The sequence below is a fragment of the Oryctolagus cuniculus genome, chromosome 17 (assembly GCF_051225735.1).
Source record: "Oryctolagus cuniculus isolate XC-2025 breed Fujian yellow rabbit chromosome 17, ASM5122573v1, whole genome shotgun sequence".
Taxonomy (NCBI): Eukaryota; Metazoa; Chordata; class Mammalia; order Lagomorpha; family Leporidae; genus Oryctolagus; species Oryctolagus cuniculus.
The window spans coordinates 19,496,634-19,523,345 of record NC_142883.1 but is presented as its reverse complement, the minus strand read 5'-3'; the positions used below and the strand labels follow the sequence as shown (position 1 = coordinate 19,523,345).

General features: G+C 48.5%; 1 protein-coding gene across 4 annotated transcripts in view; it reads left to right on the top strand.

Annotated features, from left to right (window-relative positions):
* DHX8 (DEAH-box helicase 8) overlaps nucleotides 1-23,344 on the top strand; it is a 30,274-nt gene extending 6,930 nt beyond the window's left edge. For all 4 annotated transcript variants that reach the window (XM_008271554.5, XM_051825706.3, XM_089317729.1 and 1 more), the window contains exons 7-23: nucleotides 2-146; nucleotides 238-441; nucleotides 1,083-1,170; nucleotides 2,085-2,182; nucleotides 4,112-4,259; nucleotides 5,558-5,739; nucleotides 6,595-6,789; nucleotides 7,240-7,425; nucleotides 7,553-7,763; nucleotides 8,398-8,579; nucleotides 10,759-10,899; nucleotides 14,668-14,823; nucleotides 19,377-19,514; nucleotides 20,478-20,606; nucleotides 20,767-20,963; nucleotides 21,770-21,949; nucleotides 22,666-23,344. In XM_008271554.5, coding sequence (XP_008269776.3) covers nucleotides 2-146; nucleotides 238-441; nucleotides 1,083-1,170; nucleotides 2,085-2,182; nucleotides 4,112-4,259; nucleotides 5,558-5,739; nucleotides 6,595-6,789; nucleotides 7,240-7,425; nucleotides 7,553-7,763; nucleotides 8,398-8,579; nucleotides 10,759-10,899; nucleotides 14,668-14,823; nucleotides 19,377-19,514; nucleotides 20,478-20,606; nucleotides 20,767-20,963; nucleotides 21,770-21,949; nucleotides 22,666-22,885 — 2,800 coding nt within the window. In that variant the 3' untranslated portion in view covers nucleotides 22,886-23,344. The remainder of the gene's footprint in view (nucleotide 1; nucleotides 147-237; nucleotides 442-1,082; nucleotides 1,171-2,084; nucleotides 2,183-4,111; nucleotides 4,260-5,557; nucleotides 5,740-6,594; nucleotides 6,790-7,239; nucleotides 7,426-7,552; nucleotides 7,764-8,397; nucleotides 8,580-10,758; nucleotides 10,900-14,667; nucleotides 14,824-19,376; nucleotides 19,515-20,477; nucleotides 20,607-20,766; nucleotides 20,964-21,769; nucleotides 21,950-22,665) is intronic.
* The last annotated feature ends 3,368 nt before the right edge of the window (nucleotides 23,345-26,712 follow it).

Here is a 26,712-nt window from a genome sequence, read left to right as displayed (position 1 = left end):
GGAAGCGGTGGGAAGGCCTGGTGCACATCTCTGAGCTCCGACGTGAAGGCCGCGTGGCCAACGTAGCTGATGTGGTGAGCAAAGGCCAGAGGGTCAAGGTCAAAGTGCTGTCCTTCACTGGGACCAAGACCAGCCTGAGCATGAAGGTGGGTGAGATGGCTGCTTGTTCCCACATCCATGGCCAAGCGCACATGGGAGGGCAGCTAGTGAGCCAGCTCCTTTGTTTTTGTACTTAAGGATGTGGATCAAGAAACTGGAGAAGACCTAAACCCAAATCGACGGCGAAATCTAGTTGGGGAAACCAACGAGGAGACTTCGATGCGGAATCCAGACAGACCCACCCACCTTTCCCTTGTCAGTGCCCCTGAAGTGGAGGACGACTCACTGGAGCGCAAGCGCCTCACCCGCATCTCTGACCCAGAGAAGTGGGAGATCAAGCAGGTTGGGGCCGTCGGCTTTCCTGGCTGCACAGGCAGTCAGCATGTTGCGTGGGTTAGGAGTGCAGTGCATGGAGCAGGGGCTGATTTCTGGTCGTGTTCTAGCTGTGTGATCCCGAGCCAACTTACTCTAAGTCTCTGGGCCTCAGTGCTCGTGCCTGTGAAACACGACCGGTGGGGGGGCTGTGGGGCTCTGCGATAGAGCGGGGACTCAGGTCAGAGCTTGACCCCAGGTAGCTGCTCTGTAAATGCTTGCTATTGGTTCACTGTCCTCCGGTGAGCACGGGAGCCACAGTGTGTCAAGTGTGGTGTACGTGGTGGGGCCACAGACACACACGTCCTGGTTCCCATCCTTGAGGTGGATTTCATCCCTGTGAAGTGTCCCATCTCCCATCACAAGAAGTGCACACAGTGACGTGACCCCTCCTCACAATGACGCGCTCGAGCCCAGGCTTTTTAGCGCCATGTTGTGAGACGGCTCCCACCCCCGACCCCCACCAGGATATGATATGTGACGTGTGAGGCCCTGACGCTTGGGTGAGAGGAGGGAAAGCCTGGGTTTCCTTCGTGAGAGCTCTAATAACTCCCAGAAAAGAAGAGCTTTCGTCCTGGCATGCTATCAGTGCCCGTCTGTCCTTTGACTAGATGATTGCTGCCAATGTACTTTCCAAAGAAGAGTTCCCCGACTTCGATGAAGAGACTGGCATTCTCCCTAAGGTGGATGACGAAGAAGGTAGGCAGCCACGTGGATGCAGCAGGATAATGGGTTGGGAGGAGAGCTGACCAGTTGAGCCATTAAATTGGGCTGTTTGTGGTTTAACATAGTGTCTGTTAATCGTTCTTGGGTCTCACCACTGACCTCTCAAAGAACAAGGACCTCCTAATGGAAGCAAGGAGTTCATGCTTCTGACAAGCATTTGTGTATTGTACTTGTCTCTTATAATAAGTTTTCAGGATACAGAGTTACAGTTGTGTTGTGGGGAGTAAATGTGATCTCATATTCTTAGATATTATTTTGGAAACCGTGGATCCATCAAGATGTCCTCTGAGTTGCCCTGGAAGTAACTTTGTTATGAAATAAATGCTGTAATAGAGCATTTATAATTTGTATAACAATAAGTGAGGACTTGCGTACCCACCAGCTAGTTTAAGAAGTGGAACTTCCCAATACCTCTGAAGCTTCTGCATGCCCCCTTCCAGTTAGATTTTCTTCTTCCTGGGGCAGTCACGCTAAGTTTTACATCAGTCATTTCCTCACTTTATTCTTTAGAGTTTTACCATCTACATACCTGTCTCTAAACATTACTGCTTATTTTTTAACCTGTTATCCTGCTCTTGATATTTATCTGTGTTTTTACTGATAGTTGTATTTCATTTGTTTTCATTACTGTCGAGTGTTTCTACATATCAATTTCTGAGTACCTCTGATCAGTTCTTGGGCTGAAGCACAATGCCCAGGGAACGTTTGGGAGAGCTGGGTTGCAGAGGTATAGTCAGCTGGGGGAGCGTTTCATATGCATTGTTCTCCCTTTGATCTCAGAGGCTATTTTTGATAATATATTGATGCCTGTGGAAATTGTTTTGGTGAAAATGATTGATCTGTTCTCTCTTGTATTTGGTTAATTCTTCTTTTTGGGGGGCTTTTAGATGAGGATCTTGAGATTGAACTTGTTGAGGAAGAACCTCCATTCCTGAGAGGGCACACCAAGCAAAGTATGGACATGAGCCCCATTAAAATCGTTAAGGTGAGAAGTGCTGGGATTTTGGCATGAAAATGTTGTGAACTTCTTTTCTTAAAGTAACAGCTCAGCCTGTTAGAGGTGAGTAAACAGAACACAGACCACAGAGGTAGTGTTGACTGTAAGCCAGGGACTGGAATATTTGTGTTAAATGCAGGTTGATTTGGCTTTGTTGCTTTTTCTTATTTAGCTTTCTTGCATCCCTCTACTGTGTTTTGGGAGGAAGTAGAGATGAATAGAAGTGCTCTCCTAGCTGTCATCATTGCCTTTGTCCAGGTTCCTTGCGGCTTGAATCATCAGCTTGCAGATTCAAAGGCACTTTTGAAGGGTTCTCTTGGCCAATAGGGACTGATGGCCATGGAAAACTATAGCCCTGGCTGTTGAAGGCAGAGGTGTGAGGAAAATACAAACCAGAATCCGTGGAAGTTACAAAGTTTTAAAAAGAATATCTTAAAGGTGTCCCAGCCCAGCCACTCATGTAATTCTTACATCTGCCTATGTAATCTAACTGTATGGTCATGTCACAACTGCCTGAAATTATTGGTGACAGGGAGTTCACCAGTCCCTCAAGGAGATACGTTCCATCTTTAGATGGATCTGATCATTGGCTCTTTAGACTGAGATGAAACCTGTCTCACTGAGGCATCCACACTGGTCTTAAATTTTAGTTCTTGGAGTTGTACAAAACAAGTCCTGGGATGGGCATCATAGTGCAGCAGGCTAAGCTGCTGCTTGGGGTTCCCACGTCCTGTATCCGAATGGCTGTTTGGAGTCCCAGATGCTCTGTGCCTCTTATCCAGCTTCCTGCTAATGCGCCTGGGAGGCAGGGTGTGTGGCCCAAGTACTTGGGTCCCTACCACCCATATTACAGACTCAAAGAGTTCCTGACTCCTGGCTTTGGCCTGGTCCAACCCTGACTATTGCAGATATTTGGGGAGTGAACCAATGGATAGAAAATCTCTGTCTCTTCCTCTGTCAACTCTTCCTTTCAAATAAATAAATCTTAAAAGCAAAAAAAAGAATTCTGAGACCTGCTTTGTGGCATGGTGGGTTAAGCCACTGCCTGCAACATGGGCATCCCTTGTTAGTGCCAGTTTGAGTTCTGGCTGTGCCGTTTCTGATCCAGTGCTCTGCTATGGCCTGGGAAAGCAGTGGAAGATGACCCAAGTGCTTGGGCCCCTGTATGCATGTGGGAGACTTGGATGAAGCTGTTGCCTTCTGACTTTGGCCTGGCCCAGCCCTGGCCATTGTGGCCATTTGGGGAGTGAACTAGCAATGGAAGATCTATCTCTCTCTTTCCCTGTAACTCTACCTTTCAAAGAAATAAATCTTTAAAAAACCACAAATTCCTTCTTATCCTTTTCTTATATCCTTCATACATTTAAAGGTAGCATCTTTTTTTGTTTGTTTTTTTTTTTTTAAGATTTATTTGTTTGAAAGGCAGAGTTACAAAGAGGCAGAGAGAGAAAGAGAGGGATGTCTTCATCTGTTGGTTCACTCCCCAAATGGCTGCAATAGCTGGAGCTCGGCTAATCCAAAGCCAGGAGCCAGGAGCTTCTTCAGGTCTCCCACACAGGTGCAGGGACCCAAGGACTTGGACCATCTTCTAATGTTTTCCCAGGCCATAACAGAGAGCTGCCATATGGGATGCCGGCACTGCAGGCGGTGACTTTATCCACTATGCCACAGCGCTGGTCCCCCATCATTTTTATTTCTTTTGGAGTTTTTATCTTCAAGCTAAACATCCCAGTTCCTTCAGTGATTTTCAGTGTATCTGAGTATGCCACCATTTATCCATTTCTTCTGGGAGGTCTGGTGTCTTAATACCGACTTTACTTCTAGAGTGACCTCATGTTTTAGATTGCAGTAGCTTAACATCCTCCCTTTTATTTGCTGGGCATTTAATGTGTACTCCTTTTTCTTCTGGCACACCAGAACCCAGATGGCTCCCTCTCCCAAGCAGCCATGATGCAGAGTGCCTTGGCCAAAGAAAGGCGGGAACTCAAGCAGGCCCAGCGGGAAGCTGAGATGGATTCTATCCCGATGGGACTCAACAAACACTGGGTTGATCCTCTGCCTGATGGTAGGACCCTTGGAACAGGGTGTGGACCTTTTCAAAAAACCTTAATCTCTGAGTACAAAGGGAGGTGACACAGAGAGCGCACACTGCTAAATCTGGCCTTGGTTTTTCTTTCAGTTAGAGCATGTTTGTGTGTTCTGTTTTTTAAACAAATGTTTAAAACCAAAAATGTTTCAGTAACCCTGGTCAAATCATTAGACTGGCTGAGGTTTTCTTCTGAATGAGTTAAAACATTTGTTCTCTTGATAATACAACTTAGAAAGTTCCCTTCCATGTAATTCTTTGTGCAGTAAAATATTAATTAGTAGATGTAGTCATAACAGATACTTAGTAACTTCTATTGGGAAACTGGTGGGACTAGAGCTGTGAACCAAAGACATGACCCCTGCTGTTAAGGGCCTTGTAACTTAGTGGGGGAGCTGGATACTCAATAATTACCGAATAATTAATTAAGTTGTGATCCATGCTAATTGGAGGAGTATACGCAGTACAGCTCACTTCCCTGGGGGAATTGGGACCTGAAGGATAAGATAAATAAGGCTTGGTCTGTCCAGGGGATTGGACAGGAGGAACCTGTGCTGGAGCCAGGGCAGGGAAGAGGCCTGTGTGGCTGGAGTACATAGCGGGACGGGGCAGGGGCAGAGGATGAGGTGGGCGTGGTAGGCCAGGACTTCGTAGATGGCATTCATTCTCTGTGCCCTGGGAGCTGCCGAGAAGGGTTAAGCATGAAAGTGTTCTGAGCAGGGGAGTGGCGGAATCACAGCTGCATTGCCAAAGGATTGTTCAGGATGCGCTGCGGGTTGACTTGGATGGGCAGGAGCATAGGAGGCTTCCAGGAAAGTTCAGAGAGGACGATGCCTTGGACAGGGAGGTAGCCGAGAGGAGGGTTGTCCTTGGGAAATGTGATTTGTTGAATGCAGGGAAAAGGGGAATAGGAGCAGTCAAAGAGGATGTCTAGATTTCTCCCATGAGCACCTGTGAGGGAAGATTGTGAACGCAGTTCTGGACTTGTGTCTAAAGTACTTGGAAGCATCTTAGTTGAGGCATCAGGTATGCAGCTGAGTTTTAAGAGCTCAGCAGAGGTCCCACATGTGGTACCACTTGCTCTGTTCTCGTCCCCTCTCCCACCCCTTATTAGCCTTCTGTATTCTTCACGTGCATTTGTGTCTCTGAGTGAGGGAGTGAGTGAGTGGTCAGGATCTGAGACACCCACCTGCCATTTTGATTTCTCCCTGGTGCGTCTTGACATAACACTTGACATAGCTCGAGGGCACTACTGAGTCGTCTGTTTTCCCTCCCAGCGGAAGGCAGGCAGATTGCTGCCAACATGAGGGGCATTGGGATGATGCCCAACGACATCCCCGAGTGGAAGAAGCACGCCTTTGGGGGCAACAAAGCTTCTTACGGGAAAAAGACCCAGATGTCAATCCTCGAGCAGAGGGAAAGCCTGCCCATCTACAAGCTGAAGGAGCAGCTGGTCCAGGTGAGCGGCCGCCCTGTGATGTACGGGGGCAGGGAGTCTCTTGCAAGAGGGATGACATTTTATTTTACAGCTGAAGTTAGCTGGACAAATGTGTGCATGTTTGAAGTGGCCCTTCCAAAAGGGGTGAGAAAATGTTTCCAAGTACTTTTAGTAAGCACACGTATTAGTGTACACATTTCTTTGTCCTTGCGAGGAAATACATTTATTTGAATTGGGGATTCAAGAGCGGTTCCAAGTGGGCAGAGTATTGTTGCTCTGGTCAATAATTAAAAACCGGGATATTTGACCAGTGAACTCACAGAGGCAAGGGCGTTATTTCAGGTACTGATTATAAGACCACCAAACCTTCCTTAAAGTGACCGAATGTACTAGTTTCCAGTGATCTTGGAACAATACCACGTGTGTACCTAAGCAGATACAAATACATGCCCACGCCCACTCACACACGTTTTCTCTCTGTGTGTTTATGCTTTGGGCAGTGCATTAAATACACTATTCTGTATTTTTCCTTTTGAGAATGTATCAGAGATAGTCCTTTTTTTTAAACGACTTTAGAGCTTTGTTCATGTGGATATACTCCAGCTTATTTAGTCCTGTAGTAATAGACATGTAGGGTGATTATAATCCTTTATTGTTACAGGTAGTGTAGAAATAAGGTAACTTTTAGGGGAAAGGCTTTAGAAATTTGGGAGTGGTGATGGGAAATACATTTTATTTGTCTTTTAAATTTACTGTTGAATTCCTTAACTATTTGTATATGTTCTCTTTTTTAGTGTTAGAAGGTAAGCATTAATTATTTTACTCCAGAGTGATGTGCGGTACATTTTAATGGCCATATTTATATTTTGCTCTCAGGCTGTCCATGACAATCAGATCCTGATTGTTATTGGAGAGACAGGATCTGGGAAGACAACGCAGATCACCCAGTACCTGGCGGAGGCAGGCTACACGTCCAGGGGCAAGATTGGGTGTACCCAACCCCGAAGGGTGGCAGCCATGTCCGTGGCCAAAAGGGTGTCAGAGGAGTTTGGTTGTTGCTTAGGCCAAGAGGTAAGTGGGTAGTTACGCTACTCTAGAAATGCAGGGAGGAACGTGTAACAGCCCAGATCACCTTGTGTATAAAATGGGAGCGATACTACCCTTTTCCAAGATTCTCCTGAGGGAGCGAGGTTTCTTGCCATCCTCACTGATCTGTTTGGCATCACGTCTGAGGTTGATCTTACTGGAGGAAATCACTGTACATCTTGGTCAGATTCTTTTTTTTTTTAGAAGGTTTTTATTTAATGGATACAAATTTCATATGTACAGCTTTTAGGAATATAGTGTTTTTCCCCCCATTCCATTTTTCATTAAGATTTGTTTTTAATTGACTATATATGGAAGATTGCTCAGATTCTTATCTGTTAAGATTGTGAACAGTAGTGTGAGTGGGCTGACATCTTCTGGCAGTTGCACGAAGGAGAGTTTGCGTCTTAGGTTTTCCACTCTGTTCTGCCTTAGGTGGGCTACACCATTCGATTTGAGGACTGCACCAGCCCCGAAACAGTCATCAAGTACATGACGGACGGGATGTTGCTCAGGGAGTGCCTGATCGACCCCGACCTCACCCAGTATGCAATCATCATGTTGGACGAGGCGCACGAGAGGACGATTCACACTGACGTGCTCTTCGGATTGTTGAAAAAGGTAACCAGACAGTCTAGTGATCCTTCTGCCTGTTGGAGCCTGCGTTCCGGAAATTGGACTGGAGTACCTATGTCCTCTGGGGGACACAGTACGCCACGTTAGTAAGTCACGTTGCATTTCCCTTTAGACCGTTCAGAAACGGCAAGACATGAAACTCATTGTCACCTCAGCCACCTTGGATGCAGTGAAGTTCTCGCAGTACTTCTATGAAGCACCCATCTTCACCATCCCAGGGCGGACCTACCCAGTGGAGATACTGTACACGAAGGAGCCCGAGACAGATTACCTGGATGCCAGCCTGATCACCGTCATGCAGATCCACCTGACAGAGCCGCCAGGTGAGGGCAAGAGCGCACTTCTCTCTTAGGCTCCAGATCCTAATATGCGTATCTTTTTTTGCTTATCTTTCCAAAAATGCCTTTGAATGAGCGGCCCCTCTGTCTCAGGATTGCATGTTTAAGATGGTGGTGGTGGAAATATAAATAATGGTGTACAGGTTTTAAATGTTCCTGTTTAAACATGGATAGATGATAACTTCTTCGTTTATTTAGCAGTCAGAATATGAATGTTTTCTGTTCCATGGAGATCTATTCATGTTGCCGTAGCTTTTGTAGAAAATAAAAAGTTAGAGAGTAAATCAATGGGTCAGTGTGTGGCGCAGCGGGTTAGGCTGCCACTGCAGCAGCAGCATCCCACTTCAGTGCCGGTTCGAGTCTCAGTTGCTCCACTTCCAGTCCAACTCCCTGATAACGCGCCTGGGAAAGCAGCTGAAGATGGAAGTGGTTGGGCCCCTACACCCATGTGGGAGACCTGGAAGAAACTCCTGGCTTTGGGCTGGCCCTGCTCTGGCTGTTGCAGCCATTTGTGGAGAGAATCAGTAGATGGAAGACTGCTCTCTCTGCCTCTCCCTCCCTTCCTCCCCCCAACTCTGCCTTTCAATTAATAAATCTTAATACTCTCCTCTCCCCATAGGTGACATCCTGGTCTTCCTGACTGGTCAGGAAGAGATCGATACTGCTTGTGAGATCCTGTATGAAAGGATGAAGTCGCTGGGACCTGATGTTCCAGAGTTAATCATCCTCCCGGTGTACTCTGCTCTTCCCAGTGAGATGCAGACCCGAATCTTCGACCCAGCTCCACCTGGCAGCAGAAAGGTAACACTGGGCAGGCGTGAACTCCCGTGAGTCTGGAGTCGTGTGGTATGAGCTGCTTCCGGTGTATGTGATTTTTGTTGTATTTTAGAGAGTGATTCAAGCAGTTTATTTAGGAAGGAGGGTCTTTTTCTCCTTCATTCAGCCAGCATATTTTGAGCATGTACAGGCTTAGGGCTCGACACTGCAGTGCAGTGTGAGGACAAGCTGTCGGGGCATCCCTGCCTAGAGGCCATTAGCACGCTGCAGAGTGCCACTGGTGCTCTGCGTTCCCAGCGTGGGGGGCCCAGCCTAGTCTTATTTAAGCTGGCTCTGAAGGACTTGAAGAGCAGGGAGATGTGTATTCCTAGGAGACGGAACCGCCTGTGATGTCCTCGTGACAGGTGAGTGAGTGAGGCCGGTTTGGAGAGCTGCGTGGTGCCAGTAGCTGGAATGACAGAAAGGGGACAGATGGACTTTTAAAAAGACAGCAGTGTGATTCAGTTGTAGTTTAAATATTCTAGTTTCTTAGCCTGTTTTGTGCTGTTTTAACAGAATACCTGAGACTGGATAATTTTTAAAGAACAGAGATTTATTTCTTCAGTTCTAGAGGCTAGCAAGCCCAGGGTCAGGGGCCTGCCTTTGTCGAGGGCCTTCTTACTATGTCATCCTACAGCAGAAGGCAGGAGGGCAAGAGACAGAAAGGAAGGGGCTGAACTCATCCTGTTATGAGTATCAGTTCCCACTCCTGCACATAGTAACAACCCATTCTGCCCTCATGACCTATGACATCTTAAAGGTCCCATCTCAACACTGTTGCATTGGGTTTAAGTTTCCAACATGTGAACTTTAGGTGACACAGTCAACCATAGTAACAAGTGTACAATTGGGTGGTTTTTAGTGTATTCACAGAATTATATAACCATTACCACTGTCAATTTCAGAAGAATTTGATTACCCCAGAGATAAACCCTGTACCCTGTGCAGCCATCCCCTTTTTCAGACCTTTGCTTAGCCCCTAAACACGAGTGTAGTTTCATCTCTGTGGATTTGCCTCTTCTAGACATTTCATGCAAATTACCTTATATACTAGATGGTCCTTTGTGACTGGCGTCTTTCACTTAGCATGTTTTCAAGGTTCATTCATGTTGTAGCATGTGTCAATACCCCAATTCTTTTTATTGCTGAATATTCTGTTGTATGGATGTACCGTATTTTGTTTATCCATTCATCAGTTGGTACACATTTGGTTATTTCTACTTGGGACTATCATGCATGATGCTTCTATGTACAAACATTTGTGTACAAATTTTTATTTGGACGCATGTTTTCATTTTTCTTGGGTATATACCTGGGAGTAGAAGACAGGTGGGATAGACAAGACAGGGTGGGTGCCAGGAGGTAAAGGTGATGAAGAAGTCGGGGGTGACCCCTGGGCTTCTGGCACAGGGGCTGCTTGGGAAATGGTGCTGAGGAGGGAGCTCAGGTCGAGCAGGTGTGGGCGGGAAGACTCTGCCAGGTCGAAGCCTTTCAGGCCGGGAAGCTGCTGCAGATGCAGGATGCTCTGGTGCTTCCTCACAATGATTTTCCTGGGCAGTTGTGTTTTATTAGCTGAACCTCTGGGTAGAGGAACAGTGGCAGTACCAAGCTGAGACTAATAATCTTTGAGATCACATACACCGTTAGGCACCCGCACACCGTGAAATTCTTCTGTTGTCTCATGGTTCGTTTTATGATCAGAAAAAAAAAAAATCTCCCTCTTGTCGCAAATATGCAAGCAGCTCATTTTGTAGTCCAGATGTCTCGATGGAGGAAAGAAAAATCTCATTTCGCACTGGCACATGTGATGCCAGGAAATCTCAGCTCTCCCAGGGTGCTGGAAAATTAAAATTGTAGTAAACAGCATTGGATCTAGACAATGAGATATGTAGCCATTTGTACCAAATGAAATTGTCTGTGACTGGCCTTAGCTTTTTCCTATTTCGCTTCTCTCAGGTACTAACCCCTCTCCCACCTAGCCTTTGAAATGAAGGCAGCTGCTCTTCTGCTCATCGGAGGCTGAGCAGGGTTAAGTGTCCCAACCTTATAGAGGGAGAGAAGGCTGCACGCTGCCTTGGGAAGATGTCTGAATTCAGGAGCCCTGTTTCGCATGGTGAGGCTGAATTTGGGCATTGCATGCTGACCGTGGTCCTGTTGCCTGCAGGTTGTGATTGCCACCAACATTGCGGAGACGTCACTGACCATCGATGGCATCTACTACGTGGTGGACCCCGGATTCGTGAAGCAGAAAGTTTACAATTCCAAGACAGGGATCGACCAGCTCGTGGTAACACCTATTTCCCAGGTATGGGAGCTTTTACCAGTAGCTTTCTGGAAAAGCCTCAGTAGGGCTTTTTGAAATTTTTTATGGTTCTATATTTTGAACTTTGTTTTCAAAAGATGAACTTTTGAAAGTTCATCTAGTGGGATAAGGGACAGTTTTATATTGCTTGTTTCCAATTTTTAGAGTAGTGTTTCAACATTAAAATACCCTATAAAACCTGAACTTCAAAGAATATTTGAATCCAGGCACTGGATTACCCAGTTTAGGTGGGAAGAATGTATTTTTTAATACTACTATACTTACCTCAGATAATGATCATGTATGAAATGCATTTGTTAACTATGAAATAACTTCCTATCTAAATTCTATTTTTAAATGAATCTAATCATCTTTTTCAGGGCAGTGTGGCAATAATGTGTCCAAAATTGAAAAACTCATCTTTTTAACCTGTTTCTAGGGATAAATCAGAAAGTTAGGAATGATTGAATACATAACCAGAGGAATGGAAGAGGGTTTTCACGGAAGCATTGTTCATATTAGGGGAAACCTGGTAAAATTCTAAATGAGTTCAAGAAGGGAAGCAGTTTAATAATATGTGGTATATCCATGCCGTAGAACATTATGTGGCACTAACATGGGGCTGTATATTTATATTTAATGTAACTGTTATACATTATTTGAAAAAGTGAGCTATAGAAAGAGCATGAGTGGTGTAATCTAATTTTGGTTTAAAAATAGACGGTGTGGATTTCGGCAGTGCCTTTGTGAGGGAGGTGCGCCCAGGACTGAAAACTCGCAGCTAGCAAGGTTCTTTCTGGCTGGTGCTGCCGAGGGATGTGCAGGTTCTGCTCTTCCACGTTGCCTCCTCTCTTACAGGGGATATGGGTCACTTTCAGAATCTGTAAAACCCCTAATAAGACCATCTCCAGTTTGAGACTTGAGCAGTAATAGTGGATAACTCAGGGTACTTCCTAAGTGCCTGATGCCTGACACTGTCTTGGGTACTTTCATACATTGACTCAGTACAGTCTCACTTCTGTCCCCTGTGGTAGGTATCATCCTCATTTCACGGATGAGGCTGGGGCACAGAGGGCTGGAGTGGCTTGCCTAACATCACACAGCTGGTGATGGCAGGATTGGAGTCTGGGCTGTCTGCTGTGGCGTGTGTGCTCTGCTCCACTGCTCCAGCTGGGCTGTGATGCCCAGGGTCACTGGGAAGTTAGTTATACCACCTCTGCTGACCTGGAGAAACAGCGGCAGCACGCTGGTGTGTCCCACCACTGTGCATGGTTGCTGCCTGGGTTAGTATGAGTAGTTGTCCTTTTGAACTTTAACATGTAGTGTTATACACTTTTGAGATACAGTGCAGTACCCCAACCTATACACACAGCATAAACCAATCAAACCAGATAGCCTTTCTATGTCTTTATCTTTTGTTTGTGTTTAGAGCCTACCAGATCCTCTCTTCCAGTTCTTTTTTTTTTTTAAAAGAGTTACAGAGAGAGAGATCTTCCATCTGCTGGTTCACTCCCCAGATGACCGCAACAGCCAGAGCTGCATCAATCCAAAGCCAGGAGCTGGGAGCTTGGAGCTTCTTCTGGGTCTCCCATGCGGGTGCAGGGGCCCAAAGACTTGGGCCATCCTCTACTGCTTTTCCAGGCTATAAGCAGAAAGCTGGATTGGAAGAGGAGCAGCTGGGACTAGAACCGACATCCAGATGCAATGCTGTCACTTTGGGCCAGGGCTTTAACCCGCTGTGCCACAGCGCCGGCCCTCTTCCAGTTCTTCAGTTCTTTTTTTTTTTTTTTTTTTTTTTTTACAGGCAGAGTGGACAGAGAGAGACAGAGAGAAAGGTTTTCCTTTTGCTGTTGGTTCACCCTCCAGTGGCCACCGTGGCCAGCGCGCTGCGGCCAGTGCACCGTGCCTATCTGAAGGCAGGAGCCAGGTGCTTCTCCTGGTCTCCCATGGGGTGCAGGACCCAAGGACTTGGGCCATCCTCCACTGCACTCCCGGGCCATAGCAGAGAGTTGGCCTGGAAGAGGGGCAACTGGGACAGAATCCGGTGCCCTGACTGGGACTAGAACCCGGTGTGCCGGCGCCACTAGGCAGAGGATTAGCCTATTGAGCCGCGGCGCCGGCCTTCCAGTTCTTTAATACAGAATATAATACATTAATTAGTTGTTCTCATACCCCATTCTTTGGTTGGAGCTGGCTTAGCAATTTGTAAATCTTAGTATTGTCTGTAACAACAGATGGCTTTGTCAGAAAATGACCCTCTTCAGATTGCTCTTCACTGGTTCCTAGCAACCCACAAATAAACTGCTTTTTTTTTTTTTCCATTTAAAAAATTAGCATCCTACCTCTTTACCCCCAAGTCCAGGAGTAGTAATGTTTTCAGAAAATAGAAGAAAGCAATTTTTTTTTTTTTTTTTTTTTGGACAGGCAGAGTGGACAGTGAGAGAGAGAGAGACAGAAGGTCTTCCTTTTTCTGTTGGTTCACCTCCCCAATGGCCGCTATGGCCGCACGCACCACGCTGACCTGAGGCCAGGAGCCAGGTGCTTCTCCTTGTCTCCCATGTGGGTGTAGGACCCAAGCACTTGGGCCATCCTCCACTGCACTCCCGGGCCACAGCAGAGAGCTGGCCTGGAAGAGGAGCAACCGGGACAGAATCCAGCGCCCTGACTGGGACTAGAACCCGGGGTGCCGGCACCGCAGGCGGAAGATTAGCCTATTGAGCCGTGGCACCGGCCAGAAAGCATTTTTAATTACCCATAATTCTATTGCCACCATTGTCATCATTTTGAGATTTTTCTTTCCAATCTTATTTTTGTTTCTGTTGTAATTACGATTCTAGTAGTCAGTTAAGTATGCAGTTTTGTGTATTTTTTATGTATTTAATTTTATGGACTATTAAAATAATTAATGTTTGGGGGCTGGCATTGTGGTGTAGTGGGTAAAGCCACTGCCTACGACACTGGCATCCCATATGGGTGCCTATTTGTACCCTGGCTGCTCCACTTCTGATCCAACTCCCTGTTAATGGCCTAGGAAAAGCAGCGGAGGATGGCCCAAGTGTTTGGGCCCCTGCTACCCATGTGAGAGACCTGAAAGAAGCTCTTGACTCCTGGCTTTGGCCTGGCCCAGCCCTGGCTGTTGCAGCCATCTGGGGAGTGAACCAGTGGGTGGAAGATCTCTCTCTGTTTCTCCCTCTCTCTCTCTGTACTTCTGACTTTCAAATAAATAAATAAAGCCTTACCTGTTCATTATTGAATATTTGGTAAATAATAAGGAAAATAGAACTCAACTGCAGGCCTGCCGTCAGAGGTAACCACTGTAAACATTTTAGGTATTTTTTTCCTAGTCATTCCCTTCTACTAGTTTATATATACACATAAAGACTCATTACAAATTTAGTATTATGTTGTTTCATAATTCACTTTTTTCCACTGTCACTAACCATTGTAAACCTGATTTTTAAATTGGCTACAAAGTCATCATTGGTGTGGTTAACAGTTTATTTATTTCACTTCCATCTTGGTCCTGTTTGTCATCTTGTTTTATATTTTCTACATTTCTTCCATTTACCCCGCTTCCCTGAAGTGCGAAGTCTGGAGAGGGGTGGTAAGGGTGAGAGCACTGGTAGTCGAGGAGGTGGTGTCCAGAAGGTGAAGTGCACCTCAGCTCTGACTCTGCAGGTTACTAAGTGCTCCACTGTGGACTGACTGCCCAGCTAAAGCCGTGAAGCAACGTTTAACAGATATGTTAATTTTCTGTGCCCACCCCTCCAGGCTCAGGCAAAGCAGCGAGCTGGCAGAGCTGGGAGAACAGGTCCAGGGAAGTGCTACAGGCTGTACACAGAACGTGCCTACCGAGATGAAATGCTGACCACCAACGTGCCGGAAATCCAGAGAACCAACTTAGCGAGCACAGTGCTCTCGCTCAAGGTAGAAATCATTGTCTTGTTAGAATGGGTTGATGGCCTAGTTCAATCCTAGGCTTTACTCAATGAATCTCAGTTTTATGAACCTCGTTAAATACTTCAGTAACCTCATGGAACCCATCCCTTAGTGAAATGCAAACGGCACTGGTAACAGCCTCTCCTTGGCAGTCAGGGGCTAAGTTGGCATGTGTGCTGTGACCACACATGGTTCTTACCATAATGGCCAGTAGGAGAGTTGGTTGTAAAAGGTTTTAGTTAGAAATGCTTTCTAAAGGAAATTTGAAAAAGTCAGTGCCAGACTGTGGACAGATATGCTTGACCTCTGTATCATTCAGATGCAGTTCTGTTTTTTCAGAAGGGAAGGAAAATCCTTGTCCAGAAACTGCAAGGGAGCAGAGTGATCCTCTGGGGCTCAGTTTTCATTCTGAGTCATTGCTCTTCCTGTCTCAGTGCCTCGTGAGGACCTTCATTCTCTCTTGGCAGGAGGAGCGGCGTGTGTAATATCCCAGCTGATGGCATTTCCCCCGACACCGATGCTGCCTTGCAGCCTGCTACTTTCCTGGTGCAGAACGCTCTGATGTCATTCATTATTCATTCCCTGTAAGGAGACTAAACAGAGCTTCAGGAAAAAAACAGCTCCAGTCTTTGGGACATGAGTAGGGAGGCATCTGTGGCTCTGATGCCTGCCCCAAACTGGGTGACCTCGGCCACACTTGTCTGTCTCAGATGGGGCCTACTAATGGTATCTGTTGTAAAGGTTAGTGAAGGGGCTGGTGCTGTGGCTTAGTGGGTAAAGCTGCTGCCTGCAGCATCGGCATCCCATGTGGGCAGCAGTTCAAGGCCCGGCTGCTCCACTTCCGACTCAGCTCCCTGGTAATGCGCCTGGGAAAGCAGTGGAGGATGGCACAACTGCGTGGGCCCCTACACCCACGAGGGAGACCAGGAGGAAGCTCCTGGCTTCAGCCTGGCCCAGCCCAGCTTTTGCGGGCATTTAGGGAGTGAACCAGCAAGTGGAAGACCTCTTTCTCTGTCTCTCTCCCCACCCCTTTGTAACTCTGCCTTTTTTTTTTTTTTTTTTTTTAAGAGTTATTTATTTACAGGGCTGGTGCTGTGGCACAGTGGCGCAGTGAGTTAACACCCTGGCCTGAAGCGCCGGCATCCCATATGGACGCCATTTGGGCACTGGTTCGAGATGCGGCTGTTCCACTTCCCATCCAGCTCTCTGCTATGGCTTGGGAAAGCAGTAGAAGATGGACTCTGACTTTCAAATAAATAAATAAATATTTATTTATTTATTAATTTGAAAGAGTTACACAGAGAGAAAAGCAGAGCAGAGAGAGAGAGAAAGGTCTTCCATCCGCTGGTTTACTCCCCAGTTGGCTACAATGGCCAGAGCTGCGCCGATCTGAAGCCAGGAGCCAGGAGCTTCTTCCAGGTCTCCCATGCTGGTGCAAGGGCCCGAGGACTTGGGCCATCTTGTACTGCTTTCCCAGGCCATAGCAGAGAGATGGATGGGAAGTGGAGCAGCTGGGACTTGAACCAGTGCCCATATGGGATGCTGGCACTACAGGCGCTGGCTTTACCCACTAAGCCACAGTGCCAGCCCCAAACTCTGCCTTTCAAGTAAATGAATCTTTTTTTTTAAAGGATTAGTGAAATAATGCAGATAAAGACATTTGGCACAGTGTTTAATAATTGCTTACAGAATTCCTCATAGTTATTATTCATACAGTAAGCATTTGTTGAACACTTCTATTTGTGGTCACAGTCACTTTGTGAGAAAGCAGGGAAGCAAGCTTAGATCCTACCACATCACCCTTTATCCACACCTGAACGGCGCATTGTGCAGTCCTCTCTTAGTCATCATATGTGCTGACACGTGGTGAACACCTGTTACGTGCCAGGCATGGAGATCACACTGGGTTGTGGCTTTGTTAACAGCGCTCACTGTTGTGAACCCTTTGAGAGGAAGGACCATACCTGAATCTTTTTTTTAAAGATATATACGTTCAGGGGCCGGTATCGTGGTGCAGTGGGTTAAGCCACAGCCTGCAATGCAGGCATCCTTTATGAATGTTGGTGTGAGTCCTGGCTTCTCCTTCCAATCCAGCTCTCTGCTAATGCGCCTGGGAAAGCAGCGAAAGGTGGCCAAAGTGCTTGGGCCCCTGCACCCACATTTGAGACCTGAATGGAGTTCTAGGCCTGAGCCCAGCCCAGCTATTTGGGGAGTGAATCAGCAAATGGAAGATACTTTCTCTCTCTCTCTCTCTCTCTCTCTCTAACTCTCTCTTTCTCTAACTCTGTCTTTCAAATAAATAAATAAGTCCTTAAGAAAAATTTGTTTATTTGAAAGAGTGACAGATTCACTCCCAAATGTCCTTAACACCTGGGGTTAGGCCAAGCTAAAGCCAGGATCCAGGAACTCCATCTGGGTCTTCCACGTGGGGTGGCAGGGACCCAGGTGCTTGGGCCATTATCTTCTGTGTTGTAAGCTAACCTGGATCAGGACATAGAGTAGCAAGAAAAAAAAAAAAACATACAGGTGTAATCACTTCCTCAGGTCTTCATGTCTGTATCACTTAAAACTTAGAATAAATAAATTTGTATGCTTAAAAACAAAAGAACATGGGGTAGCTAGGACTTGAACCATGCATTCCTGTGGGATGTGGGCATCCCAAGCAGTGTCTTAACCTGTGCCACCAAGCCTGCCCCCTTAGTCATTATTATACCCCTACCACCTTAACATCATACAAGATACAGTAGAAATAATGTATGCAAGAGATAGTATATTTATGCAAGAGCTGGTATATTGCCCTTCTGTTGTAAAGTAAAACATAAAATATACCATTGTCATCTTTTTAAGTGTATAATTCAGTGGTATTATTCAGAGTATTGTACAGCCATCACCACTATCCATTTCTGAGACTTACCATCCCAAACAGAAGCTCTGTACCTGTTACACAGTAACTCTGCCTTCCCCTCTCCCAGTGGCCTTTGAGAGTCACTGTTCTACTTTCCGTCTCTATGATAATTTGCCTGTTTTAGATACCTCATAGACATGGAGTCACACAATGTTTGTCCTTTAGTATCTAGCTGATTTCACCCAGCATGTAGCATGTACCAGAATTTCATTCTTTTTTAAATGTCATGCCATGGCGTGAATATAGCACGTTGTGTTTCAGTTCATCTGTTGATGGGCATTTGGGAGTGCTTCTGCTTCTGGTTGTTATGAATAATGTTACTGTGAGTACCTCTGAGTCCCTGCTTTCAGTTCTTACTGGCATACACATATAGGAGTGATTGCTGGTCATGTGGTGATTCTATGTGTATTATTAATTACCATAATTACCAACCAGTGCTGAGGCATAGTGGGTAAAGCTGCTGCCTGCAGCACCAGCATCCCGTGTGGGTGCTGGTTTGAGTCCTGGCTGCTTTACTTTTTTTTTTTTTTTTTTTTTTTTTTTTTAAAGATTTATTTATTTACTTGAAAGAGTTACACAGAGAGAGAAGGAGAGGCAGAGAAAGGTCTTCCATCCATTGGTTCACTCCCCAGATGGCTGCAATGGCCAGAACTGCGCTGATCTGAAGCCAGGAGCCAGGAGCTTCTTCGGGGTCTCCCACACGGTTGCAGGGGCAGGGGCCCAAGGACTTGGGCCATCTTGTACTGCTATCCCAGGCCATAGCAGAGAGCTGGATCAGAAGTGGAGCAGCTGGGACTAGAACCAGTGCATATATGGGAAGCTGGCACTGCAGGTGGCAGCTTTACCCACTACGCCGCAGCACTGGCCCCATGGCTGTTCACTTCTAATCCAGCTCCCTGCTAACGCACCTAGGAAAGCAGTGGAGGATGGGCCAAGTCCTTGGGCCCCTGCACACACATGGGAGACCTGGGTGAAACTCCTGGCTGCTGGCTTCAGCCTGGCCCAGCCCTGGTCATTGCAGCCATGTGGGGAGTGAACCAGCAGATGAAACACTTTGTCCTTCCCTCTCTCTCTCTCTCTCTAACTCTGACTTTCAAATAAATAAATAAATCTTGAAAAAAAAAAATCACCAAATTGTTCTCACAGTAGCTCTTCTATTTTATAGACCTACCAGCAACCACGAAGGTTTCCCATTTCTCCCATCCTTGCCAATGCTTTAATTTATTTGAAAGGCAGAGTGACAGAAAGGGATCTTCTATCTGCTGGTTCACTCCCCAAAAGGCTGCAGCAGCCCGAAGCCAGGAGCTTAGAACTCCATCTGGGTCTCCTGTTTCCCGTGTGGATACAGGGGCTCAAGCGCTTGGGCTATCTTACACTGCCTTCCTAGGCGCATTAAGAGGGAGCTGAATTGGAACTGGAGCAGCTGCAGTCAGCACTCCTATAGGATGCTGACATACAGGCAGTGGCTTATGCCACTGAGTTTTGTGTGACTTAGTCGTGGGTGGTACCACTACTCTCACTGGTGATTCTTAATTACAGCTGAAGAGTCAGGGAGGAAAGAGACAAGTTGCCTCCCTCTGTGGTAACACTGGCAAGTTGCACTCTGCCATCTGTGCTTTCTTCTCTTCTCTTCCAGGCCATGGGCATCAATGACCTGCTCTCCTTTGACTTCATGGATGCCCCACCCATGGAGACCTTGATCACAGCCATGGAGCAGCTGTACACACTGGGGGCCCTGGACGACGAGGGCCTGCTCACCCGCCTGGGCCGCAGGGTAAAGACAGAGCTCACTGCCTGCGCTTTTGGGAAGACTCCCAAGCCTTCTGTCTTCTGTGGTTTTGCAAAACCAAACTCTGAGGCCCTGGATAAGCTTTGAGTAAAGTTCTAGATGCCTTGTTTTTAACCTGAATTTTCCACCAAAACTTTAAACTGTTTCTTTAGAGAAAAGGAGATTCTATTCAGTTAGTTTTGCCTCAGGATACATTTCGATTGTGGAGTCTAGTCTTAATTTATAAGAAATGTCTGCACAGTTCTCATGACCCCAGTGGTAGTGATGTTCTTGGCTGCATACATTCTGCCGGGTTTATTTGGGAAGAAAAAAAGCAACAACATTCTTCTGACGGAGACAGCCATCCTGCGCTGTCACACTTCGGTCTGTTTTCCCCATGCCCAGTGTCATTTGTGTATCTTCTTTGAAGAAATGGCTATTCATATCTTTACCTTATTTTTAATTTTTTTATTTACTTTTTAAAATTTGTTTGAAAGGCAGAGGCAGAGAGAGAGAGAGAGATCTTTTATCCACTGGTTCACTCCCCAAATGGCTGCAATGGCCAGGGCTGAGCCAGGCTGAAGCCAGGAGCCAGCAGCCTTCTTTGGGTCTCCCATGTGGGTGCAGGGGCCGACTCGGACCATCTTCCTTTGCTTTCCCAGGCTGCAGCAGAGAGCTGGATCGGAAATGGAGCAGCCAGGACTCGAACTGGCACCCACATGGGATGCTGGCGCTGCAGGCAGTGACCCCATCCACTATACCACAGTGCCGGCCCTGTTACCCTATTTTTTAATTGGGTTGTTTATATTTTTGTTGTTGAGTCGTATGGGTTGTCATTCTGGAGGAGAGTTTTTTACACCTGAGACCATTGTTCATAATAACTGAAAGGTGGAAACACCCAGGATGTCCACGTGGGAGTGCGCGACTCTTCCACAGGGAAGCAACTGCAGTTTCTTTTTCTCCCTCTAGATGGCAGAGTTCCCTCTGGAGCCCATGCTGTGCAAAATGCTCATCATGTCTGTGCATCTGGGTTGCAGTGAGGAGATGCTGACCATCGTGTCCATGCTGTCTGTGCAGAACGTCTTCTACCGGCCCAAGGTAGGGAGTTCAGCCCCACATTCAGAGAGTGGGGCCGTGGACTTGGGGGAAGTCATCCTGTTGCTATGGACACTTTGACAGGGTGTGGAGGACTCCCTAAAACTGCAGGATGTTCAGTGAGTGTTAGGTGGAAAGTGATCTTCTGTCGACTGCTCTTCAGGATAAACAAGCCCTCGCGGATCAGAAGAAGGCCAAATTCCACCAGACCGAAGGGGACCACCTCACCCTGCTGGCCGTGTACAACTCCTGGAAGAACAACAAATTCTCTAACCCCTGGTGCTATGAGAACTTTATCCAGGCTCGTTCCCTGCGCCGAGCTCAAGACATTCGCAAACAGATGTTAGGCATAATGGACAGGTAAGCCAGGAATCCAGGCACTTCCTGTATTGGGGTTGAAGCTCCCCGAGTACCAGTTTGTCTCCGTAAGTAACCAGATTCACCTGTAGCTGCAGATGCCTGTACCTGGCTGCTCATGTAACACTTTTCCTGAAGCTTTTCCATCCTGTTCTAGTCCTTCTGTCCAGGCAGGGGTGCAGCTGAGGGTCACTTCAGAAAGTTCCTGAGGGGGCCAGCATCGTGGTATAGTGGATTTAGTGCCACCTGCACCACTCCATCCCATGTGGGCACCAGTTCAAGTGTTCGGGTCCTGGCTGCTCCACTTCAGATCAGGCTCCTGGGAGTGCAGCAGCAGATGGCCCGAGCGCTTGGGTCCCTGCATCCACATGGCAGGCCTCAGTGGAGTTCCAGGCTCCTGGATTAGCCTGGCCCAGCCCTGGCCATTGCGGCCATTTGGAGGGTGAACCAGCAAATGAAAAGATTCATCCTCTCCCTCTCTCTCTCCCTCACTGCCTTTCAAATAAATCTTTTTTTTTTCTTTGAAAAAACAGAAGTTCCTAAGGAGATAAGGAGGAACTGATTTATTGGTGGTTGAAAATGCTTTGTTTCCAGGCCTCTGGGAGGTTGCTCAGCTGAGTTGAATTGTTGATAGGCAGAGATTCAGGGTTTAGTGCCTCTATCTTGCCCTCCAGCAGAGCTGCTGCTGTAGTACTCATAGGGTCAGAAGGAAGATTTTGGAGACTTTGGGGACCCCAGGATGGGGACGCTGGGCGCTGGCATTCTGAAGTGCAGTGGGCTCACGTTTCTGTCCTTTCTTCTCTTGATAGACACAAGTTGGATGTGGTCTCCTGCGGCAAGTCCACGGTCCGAGTGCAGAAAGCCATCTGCAGCGGCTTCTTCCGTAATGCTGCCAAGAAAGACCCCCAAGAGGGCTACCGGACGCTGATTGACCAGCAGGTGGTCTACATCCATCCTTCCAGCGCTCTCTTCAACAGGCAGCCAGAGTGGTAGGTGGCGAGGTCCGGGGGTGTGTGGGCAGAGTCCCCGGCACTGTCCAGCCCTTCGTGCTCCTGTCTGCCGCACTCCGGCACTTCCTGTTCTAGCACTGTTTATGCGAGGGGACTTCAGAACGTTCGTGGAAGACGTGAATACAAGCTTGCTGAGGTTCCCTCGTATTTCTGTAGGAGCAGAAGCCTGAATTAGGTGCAATATTCAGTCGTTTTGAGAAAAGGAAATCAGAGAGATAACGGCTGGGGAGGATCTTAAATGACATCTGATGAGACGGTTTGAAAACTTTTTAGGTAGTGTTTTAAGAAATTGGCTTCTTATTGGAACTTACTAGAAATTTAAAACTGCCCTGCCACTAGGGTGGAAGGGCCGGGCCTTTGTCACAGTGCGCAGCACCCCTGTGCAGGGCCTTGGAGTTCCGTGGAAACAGTCTGCGAAGCTGCTCTCCCACTTCACAGAACCAGGCTCTGAGATCTGGACGACCTGACTGGCTCCATGTGACTTCACTAGTCAGAACCAGAGCCAGGACTGGGATGCATTCCCTAGCGAGCTTTCTGATATCGGGGTGTGGCTGTCTTCCATGGCCTGAAGACTCCTAGGGGATCAGGCAGGAGCAGAAAGAGGGTAAAATGCAAACCCAGCCAAGACCACAGAGACGGGAGCGATGGGCGTGGAGCCTGGGGCAGAGGCTTGAGTCCTTTCTCTCCCCACTCAGGGTGGTGTACCACGAACTGGTGCTGACCACAAAGGAGTACATGCGTGAGGTCACCACCATCGACCCTCGGTGGCTCGTGGAGTTCGCCCCCGCCTTCTTCAAGGTCTCTGACCCAACCAAGCTGAGCAAGCAGAAGAAGCAGCAGCGTCTTGAACCCTTGTACAACCGGTATGAGGAGCCCAATGCCTGGAGAATATCCCGGGCCTTCCGGCGGCGCTGAAGGGCCGGCTTGGCCGGCTGCCTCCCCGCAGCGGTGCCCAAGGCTTGGACTGCAGCTGATGAAAAGCTGGTCCTAAGGCCAGGGCTGTCCTGAGATGACTATTTTACCTGGTGTTTTCTCAACTCGACTCTTAACTTCTCCCCTTATTGTAAACTAAAACGGGGATCTAAGCTTGGCTTTGGCCAAAGCCTCCAGCCACCATCACCTCAAGCCTTGGGGCCAACTCGGGGCTCGTAGGCAATGTGGGGATGGATTGCATCTTCAAGAAAGGCGACTTGTGCAGCCTTGCGTGGGAAAGGGGAGAGGGCATCGGATGCAGACACGGTGAGGGTGCATGCTCTGTCTGCCGCAGGGAGCCGTGGCTCAGCTACGGTGTTGGCCCCACCTCCCGCCCCTTCCCCAGCCCCTGTACTTCTGTGTAACCTCCTGGAAATATTTATTTTCATAAGGAAACAAAAATGGTTTTCTGCGAGTGTTTCTTTTAGCTGACAGATTAGGATATTGGCCTGGGCTCAGGTGAGGGAGATTTAGTATCTGCGGCTCTGGGGCACCTGGCTGAGAATCCCCTGAAACCAGAGCCCGGGCCTCCTGGGCTCGGACATGACGCATAGCCCAGACCCGCAGTCTTATCTTTCAGCACCAGCACGAGCCCCGCTCAGCCAGCGGCCGGCTGTGATTAACCACATCCAGGCAGCAGAACGTTTCAGTCTGGGTGCCTGAGTGGTTACAGATGCTGCATATGGAGTGCACAAGGCTCCCCCCACCCCGTCACACTCCCAGCATGCAGTGTGTCCCGTTTCCTTTACAAACATGCTAAGTAACGACACGGATTTCATTTTGTTTTTATTTTTCCCCCCAAGGCCCTTGATGGATTTAACAAAGGAATTTTATGGTCAATGCCACCCCTCCCCCACCCTAACAGAAAGTGAACCCAACACCTCTCAGAGCCTCTCAGTTTGTGCTGGGCTGTCCGTGCTCCAGGGCTTGTTCTCAGTGCTTTCCTTCTAGCAATTTGGTTGGGGAATGGCTGGCTCCTGGGGGAGGCCCTGCCAGGCCAAGTGTATGGCACTTTCGGGAAGCTGGTCTGGACAGGGAGCTTACAGAGAAACCCCAGGGAGCTTGGGCACATCTGGTGATAGGCCACTACCTCCCCCACACATATTAGTAAGTTCTGGAATTATGTAAATGCCAGAACTACTTTCGACTTCTGTGCCAGATACTAGAGGAGGCTATAGGATGTCCCATGATAAGGAGGAATGTGTAAGTCCTGCCTGTCACTGGGCACCCCAACGACCCAGTGAAGGAGAATTCAAGGAAGAGGAATATAGGCCAGCGAGTCTGCTGACTGCAGATTCCTGTCCCTTCATTTGGCTGAGTGAGCGCCTCCCGATTCTGCTGTGCTCCCAAGGAAGCCCTGGCCAGCCGTGAAGCAGCAGGGCTGCTGGGGTCAGCCTCACAAGCCTCAGGGGGAGAGAGGACGGGGGCCAGGCACAGGCACTAAGCTCCTGCCCTTTTTTTTTTTTTTTTTTGAAGACTTATTTTATTGATTTGAAAAGTGAGAGTTAGAGAGAGAGGGAGGAAGAGAAAGAAAGTTCTCCCCAAATGGTGGCAATGGCTGGGGCTGGGCCAGGCCAAAGCCAGGAGCCAGGAGCCTCCTGCGGGTCTCCCACATGGGTGCAGAGGCCCAAGCACTTGGACCATCCACTGCTCTACCAAGGTGCATTAGCAGGGAGCTGGATCAGTAGTGGAGCAGGCACGAATTGAACCGGCGCTCATGGGATGCCAGCATCGCAGGCAGCAGCTACACCTGCTGCACCACAACCCCGCCCCACCAGCTCCCAGTCCTAAGGCAGCCTGAGCTCCCCATTGTGGGGCACACTCCTGGGCGTGGCGGCCCAGCACAGTGTTGGCACCTGAAGAGAGAGGCTCAGGCTTTAAACTCAGATGTTTCATGGGTCAAGGGTGAGGGACAGCAGGGCTGGCCACCTTCTGGCTTGGGTGAGCAGAGAGGAGTGTTCCTGGACCATCTCTTCCCTACAACTGAGTCGCTTCCCTGCTCTGTCATGCCTACATCTGCTCTTTTGACTGTCCATCAGGAAAGCCGTGTTGGCAACAGAGCAGGGCCTACTGTGACAGACAGGCAGACTCCTCCGGGTTCAGGAGAGCTGGCCTGCTGCCGTCACACAATAGGGCCCTTGTTTCTCTTCTTTGAACCAGCAAGGTCTCATGCAGAGCTAGACTCTTCTCCGCTGTCACCCTAATGCAGCAGGGGCCTAGCTCACAAGGGTCTTGGCCCCGCACGTGGAAGCGCCCAGTCTGTTTGTGCACGTGCGGCGGCCCCGGGGGCACAGGCTGGCCCTCTGCTGGGTCAGGCTCCTGGCATCCCATCTGGACCACATTAGGTTCTGGCTGTCCCTCCTTCAGCCCGGTGCTTGCCGCGGCTGTCTCCATGAAGCAGCGCCCTCCAAGTCTGAGGATCTGAACAAAGCCGCCAGGAGCGGCTTATTAGTGACCGCGCAGAGGGCAGAGGGCAGAGGGCAGAGGGCGACTGGCTCATTCTTTCCCTGGATGCTGCTTCTCATCTGCACCCCTCAAGTTTGTGTACTTGGCGCTCAGGGTTTCCACCTGATTTTTTAGAATTGTTTTTATTGACTTACTTTCATCTTAATTGCAAGGCAGACACACGAGAGATCTTACATCTGCTGGTTTACTCCCTAAATGCCCACCACAGCCAGGGCTGGGCCAGGCCAAAGCCAGGAGCCCAGAACGCCATCTGTATTTTCCCAGTGGGTGGCTGGGACTGACTTGTGTTCGAACCTCACCTGCTGCCCACCCGGAGTGCACGTTAGCAGGAAACTGAGTGGCAAGCGGAGTAGCCAGGAGTTGAATCAGGCACTCCGGTATGGGGTGAGGGTCTCTCCAAACACCCACCCCTTCACCTGAGCTTTGTACCTCCTTTCCACCGTAACAGCCTGACATCAGTGTGGAACTAAATTATATACCTGTTAAAAACTTGTTTCTTAACGTTGATGTTCTGTGTCTTGTTTGAAATTGTAAGCTGGCATGTGTGAAGTTTTGTGACCATAAAACTTGGCATGGACAAGGTTGTCCCTTCAGCTGCGAGGGTGGCAGTCATCGGAGGTGCGTGCAGGTCAGAGGCTGCTGGCAGAAGCCGTTTCAGTTGGAACAGCCTCGGCACAGCTGTGGTTCTGATTGAGCAGGACGGCCTATGTACTGACCTGAGCCTGTCGCCCAGGAAGCCGTCTACCAGGGGCTGGCTCTGGAACCCCCACGCTGCCTCCTCAACCGCCCATGTCTTCTCCGCAGTCACACTGCTGTGTAGTTGTCACTTTTTCATCTTTGCCTTTGCTACCTACTCGCTCAGACTGGGCGAGGACAACCTACTGCCTCCTACTCCCCCTTCCCTGAAGATCTCGCCTCCTTCCCTGCCGGGGCCTGCTCTAGGCCACCCTCCCACCCAGTCAGGGTGCCTCCTTTGGCCCCTTCTGCAAACTCACTCACTCCCAACTGCAGCAAAAATAGCCATGGGAATTGGGGGAGGAGGGAGGACCCGTGGCTGGAGTACACAGCTCCCTCAGGAGTAGCTGTGATCACGGACAGGCCTGCTCCGAGGAAGCCCCAGGAAAGGGGGCCTACAGCTCAGGGGCTCACCTGCCCATCCCCGGGGGCCTGCAGGGGGCTGCCGGAACCATGCTGAGGGTAGCCAGAGGCCCTGTCCAGATTGCAAAGTACACTTTGTTCATTCTTTCTGGGTCTTCACACAGTAATTCTGGGAGAGGGAAGACCAGGTATCATTAAGCCCAATT